The sequence below is a fragment of the Caenorhabditis briggsae genome, assembly GCF_000004555.2.
Source record: "Caenorhabditis briggsae complete genome, chrIII, whole genome shotgun sequence".
Taxonomy (NCBI): Eukaryota; Metazoa; Nematoda; class Chromadorea; order Rhabditida; family Rhabditidae; genus Caenorhabditis; species Caenorhabditis briggsae.
In genome coordinates, this window is record NC_013490.2 from 7093832 (window position 1) to 7113478 (window position 19647).

General features: G+C 38.3%; 12 protein-coding genes across 12 annotated transcripts; 6 read left to right on the top strand and 6 right to left on the bottom strand.

The window, feature by feature from the left end:
- Nucleotides 1-119: 119 nt before the first annotated feature.
- CBG18016 lies at nucleotides 120-608 on the top strand (the record flags this gene model as incomplete). The annotated part of the gene is made up of 1 exon (XM_002642031.1): nucleotides 120-608. The coding sequence occupies one exon, from the start codon at nucleotides 120-122 to the stop codon at nucleotides 606-608; it is 489 nt and encodes a 162-aa protein (XP_002642077.1).
- A 555-nt stretch (nucleotides 609-1163) lies between these two features.
- CBG18015 lies at nucleotides 1164-1455 on the top strand (the record flags this gene model as incomplete). The annotated part of the gene is made up of 3 exons (XM_002642030.2): nucleotides 1164-1190; nucleotides 1241-1423; nucleotides 1453-1455. 3 exons carry the CDS (start codon nucleotides 1164-1166, stop codon nucleotides 1453-1455), a joined length of 213 nt encoding a protein of 70 aa, XP_002642076.2.
- A 514-nt stretch (nucleotides 1456-1969) lies between these two features.
- Cbr-tag-243 lies at nucleotides 1970-3116 on the bottom strand (the record flags this gene model as incomplete). The annotated part of the gene is made up of 5 exons (XM_002642029.1): nucleotides 1970-2090; nucleotides 2140-2405; nucleotides 2454-2585; nucleotides 2897-2993; nucleotides 3040-3116. The coding sequence occupies 5 exons, from the start codon at nucleotides 3114-3116 to the stop codon at nucleotides 1970-1972; spliced, it is 693 nt and encodes a 230-aa protein (XP_002642075.1).
- Nucleotides 3117-3824: 708 nt separating this feature from the next.
- On the bottom strand, nucleotides 3825-4122 carry CBG25964 (the record flags this gene model as incomplete). Its single annotated transcript, XM_045243961.1, has 2 exons — nucleotides 3825-4031; nucleotides 4099-4122. 2 exons carry the CDS (start codon nucleotides 4120-4122, stop codon nucleotides 3825-3827), a joined length of 231 nt encoding a protein of 76 aa, XP_045100053.1.
- Nucleotides 4123-4383: 261 nt separating this feature from the next.
- On the bottom strand, nucleotides 4384-4515 carry CBG25963 (the record flags this gene model as incomplete). The annotated part of the gene is made up of 1 exon (XM_045243962.1): nucleotides 4384-4515. One exon carries the CDS (start codon nucleotides 4513-4515, stop codon nucleotides 4384-4386), a length of 132 nt encoding a protein of 43 aa, XP_045100052.1.
- Nucleotides 4516-5263: 748 nt separating this feature from the next.
- On the top strand, nucleotides 5264-7771 carry CBG18013 (the record flags this gene model as incomplete). Its single annotated transcript, XM_002642028.1, has 7 exons — nucleotides 5264-5352; nucleotides 6164-6569; nucleotides 6615-6875; nucleotides 6938-7247; nucleotides 7295-7410; nucleotides 7462-7626; nucleotides 7676-7771. The coding sequence occupies 7 exons, from the start codon at nucleotides 5264-5266 to the stop codon at nucleotides 7769-7771; spliced, it is 1443 nt and encodes a 480-aa protein (XP_002642074.1).
- Nucleotides 7772-7885: 114 nt separating this feature from the next.
- Nucleotides 7886-9006, bottom strand: CBG18012 (the record flags this gene model as incomplete). The annotated part of the gene is made up of 4 exons (XM_002642027.1): nucleotides 7886-7978; nucleotides 8023-8604; nucleotides 8646-8759; nucleotides 8803-9006. The coding sequence occupies 4 exons, from the start codon at nucleotides 9004-9006 to the stop codon at nucleotides 7886-7888; spliced, it is 993 nt and encodes a 330-aa protein (XP_002642073.1).
- Nucleotides 9007-10272: 1266 nt separating this feature from the next.
- On the top strand, nucleotides 10273-11370 carry CBG18011 (the record flags this gene model as incomplete). The annotated part of the gene is made up of 3 exons (XM_002642026.1): nucleotides 10273-10522; nucleotides 10570-10727; nucleotides 10810-11370. The coding sequence occupies 3 exons, from the start codon at nucleotides 10273-10275 to the stop codon at nucleotides 11368-11370; spliced, it is 969 nt and encodes a 322-aa protein (XP_002642072.1).
- A 327-nt stretch (nucleotides 11371-11697) lies between these two features.
- On the top strand, nucleotides 11698-13987 carry CBG18010 (the record flags this gene model as incomplete). Its single annotated transcript, XM_002642025.1, has 6 exons — nucleotides 11698-11950; nucleotides 12005-12686; nucleotides 12733-12848; nucleotides 12895-13377; nucleotides 13428-13770; nucleotides 13819-13987. 6 exons carry the CDS (start codon nucleotides 11698-11700, stop codon nucleotides 13985-13987), a joined length of 2046 nt encoding a protein of 681 aa, XP_002642071.1.
- A 353-nt stretch (nucleotides 13988-14340) lies between these two features.
- Nucleotides 14341-15176, top strand: Cbr-dnj-18 (the record flags this gene model as incomplete). The annotated part of the gene is made up of 3 exons (XM_002642024.1): nucleotides 14341-14547; nucleotides 14590-14892; nucleotides 14946-15176. 3 exons carry the CDS (start codon nucleotides 14341-14343, stop codon nucleotides 15174-15176), a joined length of 741 nt encoding a protein of 246 aa, XP_002642070.1.
- Nucleotides 15177-15523: 347 nt separating this feature from the next.
- On the bottom strand, nucleotides 15524-16278 carry Cbr-sel-13 (the record flags this gene model as incomplete). The annotated part of the gene is made up of 2 exons (XM_002642023.1): nucleotides 15524-15956; nucleotides 16007-16278. 2 exons carry the CDS (start codon nucleotides 16276-16278, stop codon nucleotides 15524-15526), a joined length of 705 nt encoding a protein of 234 aa, XP_002642069.1.
- Nucleotides 16279-16523: 245 nt separating this feature from the next.
- On the bottom strand, nucleotides 16524-19451 carry Cbr-clp-2 (the record flags this gene model as incomplete). Its single annotated transcript, XM_002642022.1, has 11 exons — nucleotides 16524-16598; nucleotides 16644-16875; nucleotides 16926-17163; nucleotides 17213-17672; nucleotides 17716-17940; nucleotides 17989-18229; nucleotides 18273-18433; nucleotides 18478-18764; nucleotides 18808-19090; nucleotides 19138-19302; nucleotides 19389-19451. The coding sequence occupies 11 exons, from the start codon at nucleotides 19449-19451 to the stop codon at nucleotides 16524-16526; spliced, it is 2430 nt and encodes an 809-aa protein (XP_002642068.1).
- Nucleotides 19452-19647: the final 196 nt, after the last annotated feature.

Consider the following 19647-nt stretch of genomic DNA (forward strand, 5'->3'; position numbering starts at 1 on the left):
CGACCACGAAAATCTTCAGAAAAAGAAAACAGTTCGATTCTGATAGAGTTTCATTTGCTCCCAAACAACGAAATGAAAGAAACAATCGCGCCTTTACATTTTCAACAAGACAAACCACAATGGCTGCTCGTTTGAATCGAAATAGAAACGAACGTCGAAGTTCTTCTACCGCTTCTACAATGAGAACCACCACCTCTTCTAAGCCAGAAATGATTATCAAAACCAACAGACCAATTTCGTCAACTACACCAAGGCAAACGACGACCAAAACTCGAAAACCTCGGAAGAAGACACAAAGTCGAAAAGCTGATCCTACAACCACCATCACAACCACAGCAACCATGAGGACCACGACCACCATGAGAACAAGACGAACAACTTCCCATCAGTCGAGACGAACCACGACAGAACCTCGTACGAAACGGACGACGTCTGCCCCTGAAACGAGACAAACAACCATCACCACTCAGAAGACTCGGAATGATAGAAGAAGACGCGGGCGGCCCACTACCACCACTCCAAGATCGACTACCATTACTCCAAGATTCACAACCACTACTCTAAAATCCACTTTCACCGGCCGAAGGAAGTTCAAAGGACGCGGATAAGATCATCTTGTTGCAACCGATATTCTTTTTTTTTGTGTTCTGAACTATTTATCCTCTCTAATTCTTATATGCCACACCTTTTAGTCTTATACCTTCTTCTGAATAAAAATCAAAATTACAAAAAAAATTATTTTTAAAACATCAAAACTATTGAAAACATGATTGGAATAAATAAACGTTTCAATCTAACCAAATTTTCAAACAAAAACATGAAAGCTATTCAAATACCCACATCTTTCTTTAAGGACCAGAATTTTTTTTAAGGACCAGAATTTTTTTTTAAGGACCAGAATTTTTTAAGGACCAGAATTTTTTTTAAGGACCAGAATTTTTTTTAAGGACCAGAATTTTTTCTAAGGACCAGAATTTTTTTTAAGGACCAGAATTTCATACTAGAGCCGAATGTCCTGTGTTTTGTGGCCAATGAAATATGGAAAAATCTGGAAAAAACCAATGAAGTGGATATTGATTCCTATTTTTCTTATTCCGTTTTCAATCGACTGGAATCTGATGATATCTAGAGTTTACATGCAACCAACTTTTGGAGGATTTTATATGGAATACATCAAGAAGGTTTCGTGGGTAACTATCTTACTAATAATTTGAAAAATCAACAAAAAATTATATTTCAGGCTAGCCAATCTCGTTTTCAACTAGTTTTTATCATTATAGCTCTTGTATCCACTATCGTGTGTACTTCCGTAACATTCTACACTCTAATTATGCTCCCGAAAAGAATTCGAAGTGTTGAAAGAACTCTATCTTTGGCAACAGCTTATATTTCGATGAGTTTTATTGTTCTAGCTGTTTTCCAAGTAAGAACAAAAAAATTAAATTTAATAAGTGAGGAATTAAGATTTTGTTCGCTTTCTTCTCCTATCTTTTCACAACAAGTGCTGTTTTTGGATATGCTCTTCTGTCCTACGATTTTTTGAATGTTGGGTAAGTGCGATAATGAAAGAAAACTAGATGTGTCAAATATTCAGATCTCCAATCATCATGATTTGTATGAGCAAGAGACTACGCCGACACACTTTTGGTATAGAAGATGGATCTCAAGTTACACGAGTGTTTTCAAAAACAATTACTCAAGTGTAAGGATGCAAATGAGAGTAAATGTAAAAAATAGGATATTTAGTCTGAACGATGGAGAAAAAGAACAAGAAAGAAGGTTAAGGGACTCTCTAAGCAAAGTGAATATACTATAGTAAATCGGATGACGTCAACATTATTCATTCTAAGTTTTCAATAAAGTTTGATAACTATTTAATCAAGTTTGAGTTTTTTAACATAACCGGATTTATTAAAATTGTGACAAGAACTGCTCAATCAACAGAAAAGAAACAAAGATTACTTCAAAGTTAATAGGTGCAGAACACTGGAGCTTTTGATGTATCCTTAGGAGTCCACGGCTTTTTAGGTTTTCCTAGAACTGGAAGAGGATCTGATTCTGTGTTGATTGAAGATGGAGCCTCGAACTTTCTGAAATCTTTAAATTCAATTTTGGAATCAAAGGAGTTTGGAAACTCACGCTTTTGAAGATGTAACAGAATCACTTCGAATTGGACGAAGTCTTGGTTTCTCTTTGACTTCTGGAGGAACAAAAGGAGCTGGAGCAGAACTTCGTCGGATTTGAATACAGTTTGCCGGGTCTCCAGAAGCTGATAAACTTTCTCGAATCTCTTGAAGAGCCATCAACATTGTTATCACTTTTTCATCGTCTTGTCTTTGATAAAGCATTTCTCCTTCGAAGTGGACAAGTCCGTATTTTCTGGCTCGAATCAGCATTCCTACTAGCTGGAAAAATTCTTCAATCCGAACTTTCCAGATAATTCCGAATCTCACCTTATCCGAATAGAACGAATAAATATTGAAAAGCTTCCCGAATTTTACCCATTTGTGTGGTTCTTCGCCTTCTGCATTCTGATCGATCGTCTCACACAGAAATAAAATTTCTCGACAGACATGAACTCCTGCCTAGAAAATAAGATATTAACTCATTATTCAAAATCGGAACTGTAGAAGTTCCGGTGGCTGTGCCCGAAGGGTTCCCCAATTACAACTACCGTAACCCCAAACAAGTCGGAAAATAAAAGTTTTTAATAGTGAAAAAGTTGACTGAAAACGCACGAAGTCGAGAAAAAAAATACGAAAAATAAAAATATTATTATTATATTACGGTAGTTGTCTTTGTGAAAACTCACGGCCACCAGCGTTCCTCTTCCACAGCTCCGATTTTTTTGTACCAGAATAATATTGAAAAAGCTCAAAAAGCTAATTTTGTTTACCTTTACTCCTCTAGCTTCAGTTTTACTTCCAGGAGGTGGTCTTCCATAGTTTTTAGTATCAAACTGCTGTATTTTATAAGTATCAGAATATGGATTTCTGAAAATAAACTTTTCGAAAACTTTTCTCAAACCAAAAATTCAACTTTTTCAATGTTTCTTCATTTGCCTGTGCAACTGCATTGAATTTTCTGATAGTGTCACTGGCTGATCCGATAGGCATTGGAGGCTGAAATTGATTGAAAAAAATGAGAAAAGAAAATTGAAAACAGAGAGAAAAGAGAGATGAGATCTCGAGGATCTCACACTTTACACAAACTCTTTCTGGTGAAAAACAAGAAAGATACGAGGAGCTAAAAATGATTTTTCTTTTCTTTCTAGACAATATTGGAGCAACAGAGCAATATCTAAAAATAATTGCTCATGAGTTTGAACATAATAAACAATTTCCGATTTGAACATTTTCTTGAACAAATAACTTAAATAAGTGTGGTGAGTCATTCAGAATGTCTCATAATTTGTGAGATTATTTTCTCAAAAAATAAAGATTATTTGAAAATGATTCAGTAATATTTAATATTTGAAAATGATTAAGTAAATGATTCAGTTAGTATATAACAAGTAGTGAATTTCAAAGTTTTAATTTTCACATCAAAGTACTGAAATTTCAAAAATTTTCGTGAGCCACGTGAATCTTTTGAATCTCCCAAAAGATGGACCGTTAAGTTTTTGGGAGCAACGTGTTTTTTCAACAAATATAACAGAAATATTAACACTTTCTGAATATTTTTCCCACAATTAAAACTTTTGAAAATCACTACTTGTTATATATAAATCTGGTTTAAAAATCGGAGTTCTGGAAGAAAAACGCCGTTTTCCGTATCCGAAGCTCCTACAACAACAACTACCGTAATAGTTTTCTTTTCCGGATTTACTTTCTCGTTTTTAACTGTGTTTCGGCAAGTTTTCTGTTAATTTCCCCCAAGCAGGTCAGAAAATAAAAACGTTTTGGCATTGAACATTGACGGAAAACGCATGAGAATCGGAATAATAAATCCGAAAATAAAACTATTGTTAGGTTACGGTAGTTGCCGGTGTGGGACCTTCGGCTACGGTCCCCGGCATTTCTCTTCCACCGCTCCGATTTTGCATACCAGCATAATATTTAAAAATGATTCAGTTTTGAAAAATATCTCAGAGCTTACCTTGTTCTCTTGTAGTCCTGGCATGATCCTGTCGAGTAACTCTCAAACTACCAAGCTCCACTTTCAATATCCAAGGATATCCCAATTTTTTTTGTAAAAGTGATAAGTTTAGCCAGTAACAAAAAAGTAAGAGGCGCTCATTTTCGCGACGATCCAGGAGTCTCTGCGTCTCAATGTCCTACACACTCTCTTGTTGTTCAAACATAAAACAATGCACACACACAATATGAAAACGGCTATTTTTGACAGAAGTCAACTGGAAGAAAAAAAACCAAGTTAAGTTGCTCAACGTATTTCGAAAATTGGTGTTTGAGACATGAAAATAACAATAAGAAGCAATGTTTGTGGTGTCCTGGGATGGAACTCCGAAGAAAGATTCTGAGAAAAGTGAAGCAAGAATTCTGAAACCAAAAACATAATTTATTTCATTGGAAATATTCATTAATTCTTTTTTGTTTCAGTATGACTATTCTCCAACGGAGACACGGTTAACTTTTCGAACTTCCAGATTCTCACTCAGTCTGGAAGAAAAATGCGGTAAACTTTGTAATAGAAGGCCATCCTATACATGCACTTTGAACTCAATTATTTCACTTCCTGTAAGAGATATCGAAATTTTGTCAACAAATAAAATGCTTGCAATAATATCACCAACACTTTATCAGCTGACAGATTTTTGATATCTCTTACAAGAAGTGATATAATTGAGCTCAAAGTGCAAGTATAAGGTTACCTTCTGAGAGAAAATGTTTACGGTGTTCTTTCAATAAAATTGTAAAATCATTGAGTCGCAACACAGTTGAACAAAACATTTTTGAATATAAATTTTCAACTTTCGTTGTTATGTTTATCCATCTACGTCAGGATTTTATTTGGGTCTCCCCCCATAATAAAAACTGCAATATCAAACTTTAATCAGAAGCCATGTGATTCTTTCTTATCAGCAAAAAGTTCGAAAACTCTTCAGACTTCACAAGTGACAGAAGTGAACTTTTCCATGAAAAAATAAAGATGAAAGGTAAAAACAGAGAATTAGGTGGAAAGAGGACGATTCTACTTTTTACGATCGACGACTGACATTCCTATCAACATTCAAAAAAGATAAAAACATGTACATTGTTAGGCAACTGTTTTCTATTCAAGACGATCACCGCTTATTTCCAAAATGTGTGGAATATTCGGAATTGTTGCGGCTGGAAAATGTGACAATCTGAATATTCTTGCTGCTAATGGGCTTGCCTCTCTCCAACACAGGTTTGACTTTTTTTTTCGCGAAATTCAAAAGGAACAGGGTTTATATTTTCGGTGAAGAAATTCGTAGACCCTGTAGAATATTTGAAAAAATGTAAACTTCCTAATTGTATCCAAGCCAGTTTAGTCTGACTAGATGTCAATGGAGAAGTTGTCAGTATTGCGTCTGAATGAATTCGCTGAATCATCAACATTGGATTACACATTGACAATTGGATGAAAAGACGCGTAGGCGAGTTTGAACTCGCGACCCACAAATGAAAGAGAACAGTGTTCACCGCGAGGCTACTCTCCCTCTTTCTTTCATTGCGCCTAGTGTGGTTGACATGTCTGCGGCATCGCTGCTTTGTGTGATGTTCTGGGAACGCGATTGCAATACTGACGCAGTGCATTAGTTCGATGGCGTTGGTTCTCCATTAGGACATTTTCTTATTTATATCCAAATTCGTAATAAACGGAAACGTTTGACCGTCCTTTTTATAATTTCGTTATCATCTAATTGTAAGTTAGAATAATGTTATTGTACAGGATGGAACACAATTACCCCAGCTGATAAAATTGGGTATATCTTTAGGCATAAGTTTCTTGGAAGCACGAAAATCGGTAGAAATATAATTTGAAATTTGATTCAAAGCTACTGAAATTTTCGAAGCGAAGTCTCAAGTCTAGGTATTGTTATGATTGTCAAGCGATAACTCAGCTCAAAATTGATCAAACACTTGATCCGTTTACTGATGAATTATTTGAATTTTGAGCTCCTAAAAAAACTACAAACTTTAGTCCGGGTAATTAAGCGCCACCGTATAATTTTCAGAGGTACAGAATCATCTGGATTGGTTGGATCCGACGGAGTTACTAGAGACCATGTAGAAATCATAAAAGGACACGGACTCGTTCGAGATGTCATCACTGAAGACAATATTTCGAAAATGGATGGCCAGTCTATTATAATTGGACATAACAGATACTCGACAGCAGGAAAAAAGAAATCAGGCATCAATTGTGTTCAACCATTTGTAGTTTATACTGCAATGGGGACAGTTGCAATTGCTCATAACGGAGAGTTAGTCGATGCGAAACAAAAAAGAACAGAAGTTCTTCATGAAGGCGTTGGACTATCAACGGACACTGATTCTGAACTCATTGCTCAAATGATTGCTAAGGCGATTGCTTTGAATGTTAAGTGCAAATATGGACAGGATATTGGAGATATTACTCGGGTAAGACTAACTCATCGGCTATCTTATCATTCTTGATCTTTTAAGGAATTGGCTGTTACGATGTCCGCTTTGAACATGTCTTATTCCCTTCTTGTTATGACATTTGATAGGCTTTATGCAATTCGTGACCCTTTTGGAAATCGTCCGCTCTGTGTTGGTACTGTAATTTCAAAAGACGGAAGCCCACAAGCCTACATCGCATCTTCTGAATCTTGTGCATTACCTGCAAATGCTAAACTTGATTTTGAAGTGAGACCTGGTGAAATAGTGGAACTGTCCGCTGATGGAATTAAGTCTGTATGGCAGGTATGGTAATTGAATTCACCCAACTATAGTTTCGGGTTGAAAATCGAATTTAATCTTTCCAGATGAAGCCAAATACACCTCTGGCAATGTGCATTTTTGAATATGTATACTTTGCACGGAATGATTCCGAAATAGAAGGACAACAAGTTCAAACTGTTCGAGAAGAATGTGGCAAAACCATGGCACTAGAGGATGATATAGAAGCAGACATCGTTGGAAATGTTCCAGATTCTTCTTTGAGTGCTGCGATTGGATATGCATCGCAGTCAGGTATCACCTATGAACCAGTTTTGCATCGGAATTCCTACGTTGGTAGATCATTTATCCAACCAAACGATGAGATGAGACAAAATGCTATAAAAATTAAATTCGGTAAATAATTTCAAAAAAATGAAGTGTTTAGAGAACGACTTTTGTAGGTGTGTTGAAGAAGAAGGTTCAGAATCAGAGAATCGTTTTGGTGGATGACTCGATTGTACGTGGAAACACTATGAGAACATTGGTGAAGATGTTGAGAGATGCTGGAGCGAAAGAGGTGTGTTTTCTGATAGCTCTTATAAATTTATTTGAAAATTCTGATTTTCAGGTACACCTAAGAATCGCTTCGCCTCCTGTCAAATTTCCTTGTTTTATGGGAATCAATATTCCGACAAGTCAAGAATTGATAGCTGCTCAAAAAAGCATTCCTGAAATTTGCGAATACGTTGGAGCTGATTCTGTTCGGTACCTTTCTGTCGACGGTTTGGTTTCGGTAACTAAATATTTAAGTTCAATATAAACCCAACAGAATACGGTTTCAGTCGGTGCAGAAAGGAATAGAACGAACTACAAACTTCTCGCCGGGACACTGCACAGCGTGTCTGACTGGAAAATACCCAGTTCCTATTAATATCTGAATCACTAAATAATTGATACTTGTTTTTTATTGAAAGATCAACAATGGAAATGAATAAAAATAAATCAAAACACAACAGAAATACTGTAACAAAAACAACAAATTGATAAGATGTTCACAAACTCTTCTTCTTTCCGCGACCTTTAGTGATGGTCTTCTTCTCAACAGCGGCTGGACGAGCGCTTGCCGCAACGGATTTCATAATTGTCTGTAATTTTCCTAATTAGATTCAGGAATCGTTCACTATCTCACCTTGGAGAGAGTAGATTTGGCAACTGGAGTACCGAGAGCTGCAGCCTTTGCAGCACGGGTTTTTGGAGAGAAGACAGGTTTCTCCGCCACTTTTTTGATTTTATCCGTTTGAGGAGTTTTGATCACCACTTTCTTCGCTGCTGCAACTGGAGTGACAGCTTCGACGGCTTTTCGTTTTGGCGTCTCCGATTTTGGAGTTGCGACTTTTGGAGTGATTTTCGGTGCCACTGCCTTCGGGGTATTAACTTTAGGAGTGGATGGCTCGATGACTTTTGATGTAGTTTTCTTTGGAAAGTTAGTCTTTGCTGATCCGATGACCTGAATGTCATTGTCCTCGGAATTCTTCGGTAGTGTTTTCTTAACTCCAGCCGCAGAGAAGTCATAATCGATACCCATATTTTGCAATTTGACAATCGTCTTTTTGAGGTTGCTCACACGTCTCTTAGTATTCTCCGAATCATTCTTGGTAGTGCACCTGTTTCTAGCAATCGCATCCTTCTTTGCGAGACCCAAATATGATGGACGCATAACAAGAAGGGATCCTTTCAGCATTGATTTCGGAATGAGAGCTGGCTTCATGACCTGAAAAAATCGTTATTTGGTGTTTAAAAATATTCAGTTACTTTGCAACGGAGGCGTTGTTCAAACATCAAATATCCATTCATTGATTCAGCGGCGATTTCAGCAACAGCTTTGTTATCAAATCCGACATAAGCCCAACCTTTATGATTTCCAGTCTTAAATTTCACTTTTATAAAGGTCATTTAATTCAAAGCTTACCTTTCGGCTTCTGGCGACACGGATTCTCAGAACGTTTCCAAACTGACGGAAATAACCGAGCAGCTCTCTTTCGAAGAATCCAAACGGAATACGTTGCAGTTTAACAACCCAAATCTTTTTTTGAGGTTTCTTCTGAGCTTTATCCTGTTTTTGGGCAGGTTTGCGAATTCCGGCGCTGATTGCGGTGGGATTCTGGACAACCATCGCGAGTGAGATCTGGAAAAATCTGTCACGACATTTTTTTAAAACAATAATCTTTAATTAAGAGTGCAAGACATGTCAAAATTGAATTTAAAATTTAAAAACGAGGTCAAAATCTCTTGTGCGAAAAAGTTTTTTTCGCCGTTGGTTTCTTGGCGCATTACTCGACGTTGGCGCGTTTTTTTCTCGCGAGAAGATGCAAACAAACAACAATGTTGTTTCATCTTTTTCCCATAATATTTTGGGTTGTTTGACAATTTCTGATCTCTTATTCTGATCAATCAGTTCTATATTATTATCTAGCATTTTCTATTTGCAGTTTCATTTTTAAGTTCATTAAAAACGCACGGGTCCGCTGTATTTCTGATGCAACGGACCAGAAATTCACAGAAAAATTTTATTCAGGAGATTTCTGCAGTAATTCTGAAGTTTTGTTTTATGCCGCGTTCAAAGTTGATTTCCAGAAGTAATTTCCTGGAAAAACGCTGTCCAAAGCTGCGATTGTTTTCCAGATTTACAGCAACAGTAAACTACCGTATCACTCGTTTTGACTGTGTTCTTCCTGTTGATTCATGTCGATTTACGGCGGGTCTCGAAGCGGAGGCCTCTGGAAAACAATGGCAGCTTTGGACAGCGTTTTTCCAGGAAATTATTGTCGGATTAAAAAAGTGACACCTGAAAATCTAGGAGACGGCGCTCGTGTCGATTTACGAGGGGGCGGCGCGAGAACGGATACTGTAGATAACAAATTTATTCATGGGAATTTAGTGGGATTTTCTGTACAAAAGTTTGATTTCTTGATATAAAAATGATCGCTAGCATCTCTAGAATCTATTTTTAAGCAAAAAGCTAAAATTAAACACGAAAGTAGCTCGAACGAGACGAAATTCTGAAATATTACGTTTTTGCCGCACTTTTTCGTAGATCAAAAAAAGCAAAAGTTTTCAAATTGACAGGTGTCACTTTTTTAATTCGACAATACTCCTGGAAATCAACGTTGAACGCGCCATTACAGTACACCTGTTACATATCGTGTCAGAACCCATCTTTCCGAAGAAACTTTCCTTTGAAGTGCTACGGTAATACTGTAGATCGAATTTCAAAAGAATGTTCTTCATTCAGAAAAATTTTGACATTCGTATCTCTTCTTTGTCCGTTAACCCTCAAATCTACCAATTACCCCGTTATGAGACCGAAAATTTTCTCATGAATTCTGTTTTTTTTCCACCTCAATATCTAGTAAAACTTTTTCCAGGAGGTTAACGAAGGATGAGTGATTCGGATGATAATACATACGACGATTATCTCGAAAGTCGCAGAGCTGCTATTCAAAAGAAGCGGAAACCGGTCGCAGTGTACGAAAGTGATTCAGACGATGACTTTCCTGTGAAAAAAACAGAACCCAACAAAAAAATGCGGAGTTATGAGCCGAATGGTGATTCTGATGACGACTCAATTTTCGAGGAAGTTAGAAATCACGATGAAGTTATGACTGATAAACTGGACAATCTCGAAGAAGGTTGGAAAAGTGAAATTGTGGTGAATCATAATTCTTACTTCTTACAGAGTATCGCAGGGAACTTACGAACTCAAAACATTCAGTGTTGCATGTTCAAGGCACAACGAATGACTATCTCACGAAAACAATGGAGAAGGTTGGAGCGTTCCTAGAACCAGAGAAGCAGATAGAAACAGAAGATATTTGTATTGATAAGGCAGATACGGTGAGCTGTTGAATGACATATGTAGAACTTGATTCAAACATTGCTATATTCCGATATTAAATATGTCAACATCAACTTTCAGAGTTCTACGCAGAAAGAGTCAACAACTGTGAGAGTGGTCATCAATGATTGCGAATCCCGGATCAGCAAGAGAAATTGCCGCGATATGGACATACATTCGACCTTCGCCGAAGTTCGGAAGGAGCTCTCTCTCAAATGGATGTGCCACTTTAACGAGGTTCATCTCATGTACAACGGCAATAGAATCGGCGATGTAACACCACACGAACTCGGAATCGTTCCGTTTCAAGTTCCTCTTCCAGAATTTGACGCGATACGGGAAGAGAAAGAAAGACCCTCCAATGTCATCTCTCCAAAAGTGATAACCATAGAAACAGTGTCTGACGCAATATCGATTAAAGTCCAAATGAAGAATCGGAAGAAACCAATTCATCTCTCTGTCACAGAAGAAACGACTGTCGAGGATATCATGAAAAAAGTGATCGAATCACTAGCTGGCGATGCTAGCATTCCATCTCTCAGCAAGATGAAGGCAATGTTCGACGATGAGTATTGTGAAAACTCTCAGACATGCAAAGATTTGGGTCTCGAAGACGCTGATTGCATTGACATCTACTACTAGTCCTCACCACCACGGTTTCCCAATGTTCCATTTTTTGTGAATCCCTCTTATACTGATCTAATTCTCATATTTTTGCTTCGTATCTCACCATTTCTGTCATACACTTTTTTCTCTTAATACTTGGACCCTTATTATTCAGTTCAGTTTCCCCGTTTTCCTCGTTTTCCCTTTAAGGCTTGTAAAATGAACAACTACGGCTTCAGAAAACATCCTCTTTTTCTTTTTAAAACAGGGTTAAAGCCCTCATACCGTCATTTAGAGAACGATTGTTTTGTACTTTAAATTTTGTTATTAAATAGTTTGCCAATTTTTTCCAGACTGAAAACCATGTCCAACACTCGTCCACCGAAAATAGATGAGCTGCTGAAAGTTGACCCATATTTGCATGATTTTCAAGACGAAATTTCGCGCAGATATGGAGTTTTCCTTGATTATCAGCGTCGCATTGAGGAATGTGGAGGCATGGAGGCATTCACCTCATCATACAAGCAATTTGGTTTGAACGTGCAACCGGACAATTCTGTGAAAGGACTTGAATGGGCTCCTGCAGCTGAAAAACTGGCTCTCATTGGAGATTTCAGTAAGTATTAATTGCGCTAATCTGACGTTTTTTTGTAATTATCTCTTATTCTAGATAATTGGGATCAAGACGCCAATGTTTATACCAAAGAAGAGCATGGAAAATGGAGTGTCACAGTCCCCGCGAATGCTGATGGATCATGTGCTATTCCACATAATTCGGTCATCAAAATTGCAGTCTCGCGTCACGGTCAAACTTACTTCAAACTGAGTCCATGGGCTACTTATGTGACTTGCCCGAATCCCAAAGAAACAGTTATCTATCATCAGAATTTTTGGAATCCATCCGAAAAATATCAGATGAAAGAGGCACGTCCAGCCCGTCCAGCGTCGCTCAGAATCTATGAAGCACATGTTGGAATCAGCAGCCACGAAGGAAAAATCAACACTTATCGTGCATTTGCCGACGAAGTCCTGCCTCGCATCAAACACCAGGGATACAATACTATTCAGTTGATGGCTGTCATGGAGCATGTTTATTATGCCTCTTTTGGTTATCAAGTTTCGAATTTCTTCGCTGTGTCCAGTCGATGCGGAACACCTGAAGACCTGAAATATCTGGTCGATAAGGCGCATTCGATGGGAATTTTCATGCTTCTCGATGTTGTGCACTCTCATGCTTCCAAAAACGTCGAAGACGGTCTCAATCAATGGGATGGATCAAATGGTGGATATTTCCATGATAATGCTCGTGGTTTCCACAATCTTTGGGACTCGAGACTGTTTGACTACACTCAGTAAGCAAGACGCAAACTTAAATTGAAAACACTTCCAAACCTTCAGAATTGAGACCCTCCGATTCTTGCTCTCGAACGTTCGTTGGTGGGTAGAAGAATACGGTTTCGATGGATTCCGCTTTGATGGAGTTACCTCGATGATCTATCACTCACATGGAATGAGTTAGTTCTATAATTTCATACTTTTAATAACATCACATCTTTCCAGACGACTCGTTCTGTGGCGGATATCCCATGTACTTCGGATTGAATGCCGACACCGACTCACTTGTCTATCTGATGCTGGCCAACGACTTCCTTCATAAGAAATATCCATTCATGGTGACAATCGCTGAAGAAGTTTCCGGAATGCCAGGCATCTGTCGTCCTGTTGAAGAAGGTGGTCAGGGATTCGATTACCGCTTGGCAATGGCTCTCCCAGATATGTGGATCAAGATTCTGAAGCATACTTCGGATGAAGATTGGAAAATCGAAGATATCGTTTTCAATCTGGAGAACAGACGTTACGCAGAAAAGCACGTTGCCTACGCCGAGTCTCATGATCAAGCTTTGGTTGGAGACAAAACTATTGCATTTTGGTTGATGGACAAGGAAATGTATGACTTTATGTCAACTGACTCACCACTCACACCAATTATTGACAGAGGTTTGGCACTTCACAAGCTTATCCGGCTTATTACAATCGGATTAGGTACCGTATCCATCAACAATTTTGAATCATATAACACTAATGCTTTTCAGGAGGCGAAGCTTGGCTCAACTTTATAGGAAACGAATTCGGTCACCCTGAATGGCTTGATTTCCCTCGTGTTGGAAACGGAGAATCGTTCCATTATGCACGTCGTCAGTTCAACCTCGTTGACGCCGATTACCTTCGCTACAAGTTCTTGAACAATTGGGATCGAGAAATGATGCTTCTCGAAGAACGTACCGGATTCCTTCATAAGGGATACGCCTACACATCTTGGAAGCACGATGGCGACAAAGTTGTTGTATTCGAAAGAGGAGGTTTGGTGTTCGTGATGAATCTTCACCCGAACAAGAGCTTTGCTGATTACTCGATCGGTGTCAACACCGCGGGAAAGTAGGGAAATCTTGCTATATCCACGAATTCATTCAATGAATTTTTCAGATACCGCATTGCTTTGAACTCAGATGATGCCCAGTTTGGAGGACACAGCCGTGTGGACAATGGCACTGTTTTCCACACTTCCGATGATGGTTATGCCGGAAGACGCCATCGTCTACAGGTCTATATCCCGTGCCGTTCAGCAATCGTTCTCGAGAAGGTTGATGAATAGACACTGATTTTGGGTTACTTTGCTCAAACATTTTTCAAGTTTCTAACACTTGCCATATACCCATACGAGATTTTTATTCCCCGGTTAGATAACATTTTCATTTTCTGGTGCCATTTCAATTGTTCTTGTATTCTACCTCCATTATTATCCTCATAATTTGTTAGTTTTATATTGCATGCACAGAAAACAACTAATTAAATAGATGAAGAATAAGAGTAAAAAGCAGACTAGAATTTTCAATAAGCTATGTTTGGTTCAACTACCATTTTGACTTTATTCGATCAGAACATTCGGTTCTTCTTTCTAGAGGGGGTTTCTAGATTTTCAAGTGCAATGTGCATTACAGCTTTAATATGCTGCGATTGGCGGTGGGAATTCAGAGACGAAGTTTATTCGGATCTCTTCCATGTAGCAGTCAACAAGATCATTATAAAGTTCTGGGACTTGCCCAATCAGCAACACAAAAAGAAATTAAATCAGCGTACTATAAACTGTCGAAACAACACCATCCAGATACCAATCCAGAAAATAAGGAAGATGCTGCAAAAAAGTTTCATCAGGTAAACATTTTTAGAAATATCTAACGAAGGGACAGCTTCTAGGTTGCAATGGCATACGAAGTACTGAGTTCTGAGGATAAACGAAAAGCCTATGATACGACGAGGATCACAACATCACCCATGCCTGGCGATGCTTCTTTTAGCAATCGTTATCGTCGACGATCAGCCACCAAGCAGTACACTGATATTGACATTGATTATAAAGATTTCGAACATTTTCAACGGAGCACAAGGCGAAGACCACAATATCATTCGCATTTCGATATGCCTAATGAATTCTATGCAGAATTCGGTGGGTTCAAAAAACGGGTATTCAAGAGTGAATATGAAGCTGCTCAGGAAAAGGTTCGTTTCCGATAATCATGTTATCATTTTTAATGTAATATAGGTTATTTTAGCATGGTTCGATGTACAAAGATGGTAGAGCTGCGCAACGAGAAATGGAAGAACTTCGACGGCAGGTAGAACGGGAACAAGCAGCTCAGCAGGCTCGGTATCCAATTCCAACCTTCGAGCAAATGATGAGAGAAAAACGAGCAAAAGAAGCGAACGAAGCTAAACAATACATGGCTGGAATGTTCGTGACTGCCATTGTTGCTGGATTTTTAACTGTACTATTGACTCGTTAGATTTTTTCACTACTTTCGGCGATTTTTGTTGTTGAGCTTAGATATTCGATAGGTATTTCAATTTCAATTCGGTTAATATAAATAGTTGATTGTTTAAAAACGTGAAGGGTCTTCTAGATGTACCGACATTTCCCGGGTTCCGCAGGGGCTCTTACGGAAATACGAGGCAATATTCTAGCAAGTGAGACTATAGCAAATGATCTTCGAGCTAATGAGTATTTTATTAGATCCTTTCCGGAGTTTCATTTGCTGAAATCTTCCGCTAGTTTGCTAAAATCATTTATGATGTGAACAACGGAAACCATTTCAAAATATTTACTTGATAAAAATAATTTAAAGTTAATGTTTTAAGAGAATATATTCTTGGCTCGCCAATCGAGAGCATCGAGATCAATTTCCTCGTCGTCATCCGAGTCATCTTCTGGTGCTTCTTGTTTCAAACGTCGTTCTTTTGCCTGATTAATCCGCTTCTCTTTCTGAATTTCCATACTATTCAGCTTTTTGAGAGCCGCCATTTGCTCATCAATTCTTTCTAGTTCAAGTTCCCTTTGTACAGCTGCTTCATGCTCTTCTGCCTTCGCATCCTGATCCATTTGCTCTTCTCCTATTTCCTCTTTCCATCGTTCGTACTCAGCGTCCAATTCCGCATTTCTTTCACGGGTTTCTTTAACATTTCCATCCAAACGCTTGTCATCAAAAAACCCAGCAGGAACGCCTTCAATTAGATTCCCGGTGTGACTACTAACAGCTGACTTGAACTCTTCTTTTCGGAATGGGGTGCTGAAATATAAAACGGTTTCAATGAGATCCAATTCAATCAGACTACCTACCTATCTTCTTCATCAAAAAAGTCAGTTGGAAGTGAGGTTGGACCTTGTTTAGGAATTTCTTTTTGCCTTTTGTTCGGTGGTTCACCTGAACTACTCTGTCCCACTTCTTTTCCACGCTTCTGAGCACTGGATTTCAACTTTTCGATGCTTTCTCTGTGCTTCTTTCCGTTCACGTGAGCAGTCCAAATTTTGGGTTTGACCTCGGCATTACATACCAAGCATTGAATGTTACCATTCGGCTTATGCTTGGCAATCATCGGATTGAGACTCATCTGAAACATAACGAATTTTTAAAGATGATTCATTTGCAGCAGAATGTTAATCTTTAACATGGTCTCGAAGGTATTCGACTGTTTTCAAACAGTTGAGACAGAAACTGGACAGCAATGAATTACTTTACAAAATGCTTTATAAAAAAGATATTAACCGATTGACAAAGTATACCCGAAAGTTAAACAAGATTCGCTATGATGAAAAAAGACAATGGGGGAAAAAGACAATAGGTTTGCTTCCATAATTACAATTTTACTGGATCGAAATCAAACTTGCAAGTCGAATCAACGCGTAGAATGTATGGACCTTTCTCGCCAGCCTGAAAATAGATCATTTATTTCTGAAATTATCGATGAATTCCTACAGTGTATGTAGCAGCTTTCACATAGTAAGTTCCCGCTGGAACTTTATCAACGGTGAGCACAGTATACCCTGGACGATAAGCTCCAGTACTTTTCGTCTCGAGAAAAATGGTACGGTCCGAAGAATGCTGTTTCATTTCCAAATTGACACAAAATTGTTTTGGAGCTTTCAGCTCCATAAACAGAGAATTATCATCTGTCTTCGAATGGAGAACGAGCTTCATAACAGGGTGCCTGAAGATGAATTGTTCGCTGTCAGAAATTGATTATATGTTACAACTCACTTTTCAGAGCCATCCCAGTTACCACGTGTAGTTTTTGTGATTGTATACGGCAATTTTACAGGTTCCAAGATGATATCCGTAGTGGAGAATACACGAAGGGAATAATTGATTGTGTTTGTCTTTTCATATTGAGCAACTACTAGTGTATAATTATTGATGCCCGGTTTCGTATCAAGCAGCTGGCATAGATAAAGAGGACTGTTAATTCGAACACCATCAGAAATTGGACGAGGATTGGCTGGAAATAGTATGTCTTAAACTTCTGTGATTCAATTGACTATGCTTACTGGGAATATAAATTTTTTGACCAGTTTCATAAACGATCAAAGTGATAAATTCTTTGTTGACTGCAAAGTCATCGATAGCCGTAATATGACGAGTCAATAGAATCCAAACAGCAGCAGCTGTAGTCTTCTCATTCAGTTTCACAGTTAACTTGTATTGAGGATTATCACCGACGGTATAGACATCTCTTACTGGACCAGTGTCTTGTTTCCAAGTTGCATGATAAACAGATGTGAATGGGAACAAATCGGCGTTCCAGTTCACATAAATGACGTCGAAGAAGTGTCGAACAGATTCGTAATCAATCCAGAAGATCCCATCATCTTTCGTTGCTGCTACTTCTGGATCATATACCAATGAGCTCTTCATTTTGGTAGTCCAATTTAACTTGTCTTTTTCGGAGAAGTTGCCCTTCCAACGAGAGTGCGTCCATGGATTTTTCACCTTCAATAGTCTTTTGTTCTGAAAATGAACATTTATTGATACCTCACATTAATAACTGCACCTCAACACTTCGTATATCGATGACTGCATAAGCATGCGTTTCCACTAGTCCAGAGCGTTTTTGCATTTCTTCCGTCATTTTACCAGTAGCCAAGGTAATCAAGCAATCCCCGCGATGGAATCTGTCGAACAGTTTTCGGAATATAGCGTCAGGATCAGCTTTATTGGATTCGTTCAATTCGATTCTTTCTGGTATCCATCCGGTTAATGCATTTAGGTCAATGTTCTGAAATATTCCAACTTCTAAATATCAAGACACCCAAATTATCCTTACCGAATTAGATCCAGGAAAATCATATCCACCCATAACCTTCATGTATGCTTTCTCGAGGAGAGACACCCAAAGCTCTCCTTTATTTTCAGTTTGGGAACACATCATGCGATTATTTTCATCAACAGGAAAATAGTCATCAATAACTACCTTTCTCCAAACACCGTTGATGTGAAATTTGATCATGTACTTTCCTGCTGGGTTGTAAATTGGTTTTCCGTGTGCATCTTGTGGATAAATGATGCTGAAGAGAGAATTTAAGACTGATTATCTAATTTAAAAGATACCTTGTAACAAGTTGCTTTTTGAAACGCTTCTCGTAAAGAGCTGCAATAGATAGTGAAGAAATGAAAGAACAATCAGAAATGACGGTCTGTTTGATGGTATTACAGTCAATAGAAGAAATGATGGTTGGGTGCTCGAATAGATCACTGACACGTTTCCATCCCTGAAAAATTTGACATCAGGTATTCAACTTTGCTAACGGTTCACCTTCAACTTCAGTCTTTGTTTTTGAGTCAAGCCAATATGTCCATCTGGATCGGTGAATTTACCATTCTGTCCTTTGAATTCATTCACTTTATCGTAACTATGAAACGGAACGTAGAGTTTACCATTGATGTTTGAGGTTGTTGAGAGCACATCAAGCTCCTCTTTTGTGAACTTTTGAGAGTTAGAAGGTGAAGGAGGTACCGGAACTTGACGGGTTGTTTTAAACGGCTGGTGATTTGTGGAAGGTGACGGTGTCGAATGTTCGGAAATGTTCAATTTGGAGAGATCTGTGAATAGGAGAATCGCATCAGTCCAAAGATGATGTCTTACCGTCGACGGGAACTTCTGGGAACAGTAGTTCGACTTCAGTAACCTTCTTTTTCAGAGTGACCAGATCTTCTATACATTTCAAAGCTCCTTCTGCTGTGACTCTCAACCTTTTTAACGTTTCTTGTGGGAGTGCACGATTCTTAGAGGCACCGAGACATTGCTCAACTACAGATTCATATATTTCTCTTGATTCATCCAGTTGGTCTTCACAGCTTTGAAACACTGAAGCTTTTATCATCAAAAAATCAACATTATGAAGGATATCATCTCTTGAAGGCGGGTACTGCAAATCAAGAATGACAATTGAACCGAAAATTTGTTTTTTCCTACCTGTAGTTGCAAATCCTGGATATTAGACTTCAAAAATTCAGCTCTATTGATACATTCCATAACGTTTTTGCGAAAAATGGATAAACATTTTTTCCCTTGAACCAGTTTCAAAAGTTGATTTCCAGCTTCAGTGTAGCAGAATATTGCCTCTTCATACTTTTTGCCCTGAATCATACCTTTGAATTTCGAAATATCAGATATTATTGCTATTGCTTTTCGCATAATTTGAGAATTAGGCTATAAAATTGTACCTGATCGTAATAAATGGCTTTCTGCGAAAGCTCCAACGCTGATTGTGTTGCTTTCTCATCCATGCGCTGAAAAAAAAGAAAATTATTGGAGGAAACTGAAATATTGAAAAATACCGAAAATTTTCTGAAAATAATCAAAAAATGTCTGCTCTCTCTTGATTCGCACAGTATTTCGCAAATTTTCTATAGAGCGCACATACGGATCGAACATTTTTTTTCCGAGACCCCGCAAATTCCGGGGAAAAAAAAACCGGGGAAA